Below are 3,005 nucleotides of genomic sequence, written 5' to 3'. Positions count from 1 at the left end.
TCCACTTGGTCCAGTGCGCGGGACAATTATCAGTTCTGTCGGCAGAATCAGGGCTGTCTGAATTGGCACTGTCATTGATCATACTCGTGTTGTCGTTCAGGCCATACAGCCAAAGTTGCTTGCTTGATGGGAGGCTGCAATTGCTTCGGTGATGACGAAGTGTGAGGGCTGTCCGGGGTCCTCTTTGTGTTGACATTGCCCTAGACGACTCAATTGAACGAAAGCAGCACCAGAATTTGGACTTGGATGGATGGATACGAAATTCGTTGACACAGAACTACCCTGGGACCATAGAGTTCAGCACTCACAAAATTTTGGGGATGTTCTCATCACCACCGCATGGGAATTACCAGTCGTTCTTGCCGTAATTAGGAACGGAAGGATTCCAAACTTCAGGAACATGTGACGAAGATTCCTCACTTGCTTCAAGTCATGATTTTTGGGGAAAGCAACATGGCAACGTATTGAAAGTTGAGACGCAGGCCAAGGGTCTATGAATGCCTGGGTGCCCCTATCAAACGCATGATCCCAACACGGACATGAATTTACCTAGCGGATTCCAGTGAGATAATCCCTGCTTAGCTGCCACTTGCCACATGGTGAGTTTCGATTCTTGGTAATGTTGACATCGGAAGGCCCACAGGAGCAGTTGTCTTGGCTTGATCGATGAATCCGTTCCAACTTGACTAGTGATGTTGTCGCATTTCTCTCAGCTTTTCCAGAACGTGTTGAAGAATTTCCACTACATGTAAATGAATGCGAAAGTCGTTCGAGGCAAAGCTTCATTCAGGTGAGGTCCAGGGTGATGTGTGATGCTGCGGTTCTATGAATCGTCCTGATCATTCGATCGACTAGAACCTCAATACTCATCATGTATCACTTGATGACAATGACTCGGTGAAGGCGTCAGCTCCAGCGTTCCTTGCACCAACACGAGAACCGCAAAGTCCGATCGAATAGAACGACGTGTTCTGGATGCATCTGGGCCCCGTAATCGTCACCATCCATGTCGAGCTCCTGGCCTTGACATCAAAGCTCCGAAAGGGTGGTACGACAACCTTTATCTTGCCCCTGTCATCGGACCGAACCTAGGGAAAAACCCTGGTAAGGATGTGGCGAACCCTTGAACCGCGATATCCGACCTGCCAGGGTGCCCGCCAAGATGTGCACGATGAGCAGGGGACGTGTTAGACCCACGACGGCGACATGAACCAGGGTCGGCGAGCACCGACCGCGACTCTACTGCGACTAGGTCACCCGGCGACGTGCGACGAGGTAACCATACGCTTGCTGCAGCCGCAAAAAGGGTGCTGTGAATCGTGTCAATGTCAATCACAAACTGTAGAAGTCATGACAAGTGACTTATTCTTGTTTCGTCGAGGTTGCAAGCACCTGCTTGCTCCGAGGCCACCTACAAGCACCGTCACATTGATCAAGCATCACATGTCAGACACCCATGGTCTTTTGACGGCAAATAGGTATCATTTGGTTATCCCAGCAAATTAACCCCCATCCCTGCTATCCACAGCTCATGCCCTGCACATCCGGCCATCGGCAGCAACGGACCAACTCTCACTGCCAACGCCCTTGAGCACGTACAGCCGGCCCTCAGGGTCCCACTTGTTCTTGATCTTCAGCAGCTCGGCGTAGTTGTCGCCAAAGAAGGTCTTCTGCCAGTTGGGCTGCCTGAAGTCGGCCTCGTTCATGTACGAGCCGCTGCCGGGGGTGACGGCCTCGATCTGGGGCATGAACTGCTCCGTCATGCGGCGCTGGGCCTCGAGCATGTTGTCCCAGGGCGCCTTGCTGTCCCAGTCGGTGATGAGCTGCATCTGGACGAGGGTGTCGCGCCAGGCGGGGAAGACGGAGTTGTCGGCGGCGCCGGCGGGCTTCTTGTAGGTGCCGGCAGAACCGACGGCGAGGACGCCGTTGGCGGTCAGGTTGCCAATGACGGCCTTGAGGGCCGGGCGGTTGGCGTCCAAGAAGGCGGAGCGGGGGATGAGACGGCCGCCGAACTGGTAGCGGGCCACCTCGAGGCTGCCCTTGGGCAGCGGGCCCATGTAGCGGTCGTAGTGGTCGCGGTAGGAAAGGGTGCTGTATGCGACGGGCAGGTTGATGCCGATCTCGGTAAGAGCCGCGGTGAAGGGCTTCAGGACGACGTCGCGAACGTGTTCGGCAGACGAGTTCCACAGTGTCAGGGGCTTGACAACAAGCATCATGCTGTTCATGTAGTAGACGACCATGGCGCCGTGGTCGATCATACCGGGGAGCGCATCCTGGAAAGCGTCGACGGCGGCGGCGAACTTCTCGGGCGTCGTCGTGGGTTTGAGGAGCTGGAACAATGCGCCACCGACGGGGGCAGCGGGATAGGCGCGAACGGTCATGCCGACGACGACGCCAAAGGTGCCGCCGCCGCCTCCGCTGAGGGCCCAGTAAAGGTCAGGGTTGACCTTGGGCGAGGCCGTCACGGTACGTCCGTCGGCGGTGATGACGTGGAAGGACAGGGTCTGGTCAGCTGCCAGACCAAACTGTGTGCTCAGGGCAGAGTGGCCGCCACCCTGCGTGAAGCCGCCGGCGAGACCGACAGTGGCGCACTCGCCAGTAACGACAGAGAGGCCCTTGGCGTTGGCAGCTTCAAGGATCTCATAGCCCTGAACACCAGCGCCCACGGAGACAGCAGGGCCAGTGTAGTATTCGTCATCCCAGTCAACAAAGTCGATCGACTTGAGGTGGTTGGTCCAAATAGCAAGGGCACCAGCACCAGTGGATCGGCCGAGGAAGCTGAGCTCGGTCAGTACATGTGTGAAGTCATGCACGATGAATTAAACTTGGGTAGAGACATACTCATGACCGGTGTTGCGGACGACAACACGAAGGTTGTTGGCCTTGGCGAACTTCAAAGCCCTCGCCACATCAGACGAGCATTCGACATCAACAGCGTAGCTGACGTAGTTGCCGAGGGTGCAGGGCTTAGCACGGTCTGTGAAGGGGTCACAGCTCTGGTTGGC

At 56.2% G+C, this 3,005-nt stretch overlaps 1 protein-coding gene across 1 annotated transcript in view; it reads right to left on the bottom strand.

Moving 5' to 3' along the window:
* Positions 1–1,529: 1,529 nt before the first annotated feature.
* Positions 1,530–3,005, bottom strand: part of VDAG_02832 (FAD binding domain-containing protein) — a gene marked incomplete at both ends in the record, with an annotated part of 1,872 nt that continues 396 nt past the window's right edge. Inside the window, 2 exons of the mRNA XM_009653485.1 lie at positions 1,530–2,778; positions 2,842–2,940. Coding sequence (XP_009651780.1) covers positions 1,530–2,778; positions 2,842–2,940 — 1,348 coding nt within the window. The remainder of the gene's footprint in view (positions 2,779–2,841; positions 2,941–3,005) is intronic.

Source organism: Verticillium dahliae, genomic scaffold (genome assembly GCF_000150675.1).
Source record: "Verticillium dahliae VdLs.17 supercont1.4 genomic scaffold, whole genome shotgun sequence".
Lineage (NCBI taxonomy): Eukaryota > Fungi > Ascomycota > Sordariomycetes > Glomerellales > Plectosphaerellaceae > Verticillium > Verticillium dahliae.
Note: the sequence above shows the minus strand (reverse complement) of the source record. Positions and strands in the feature narration are given on the sequence as shown.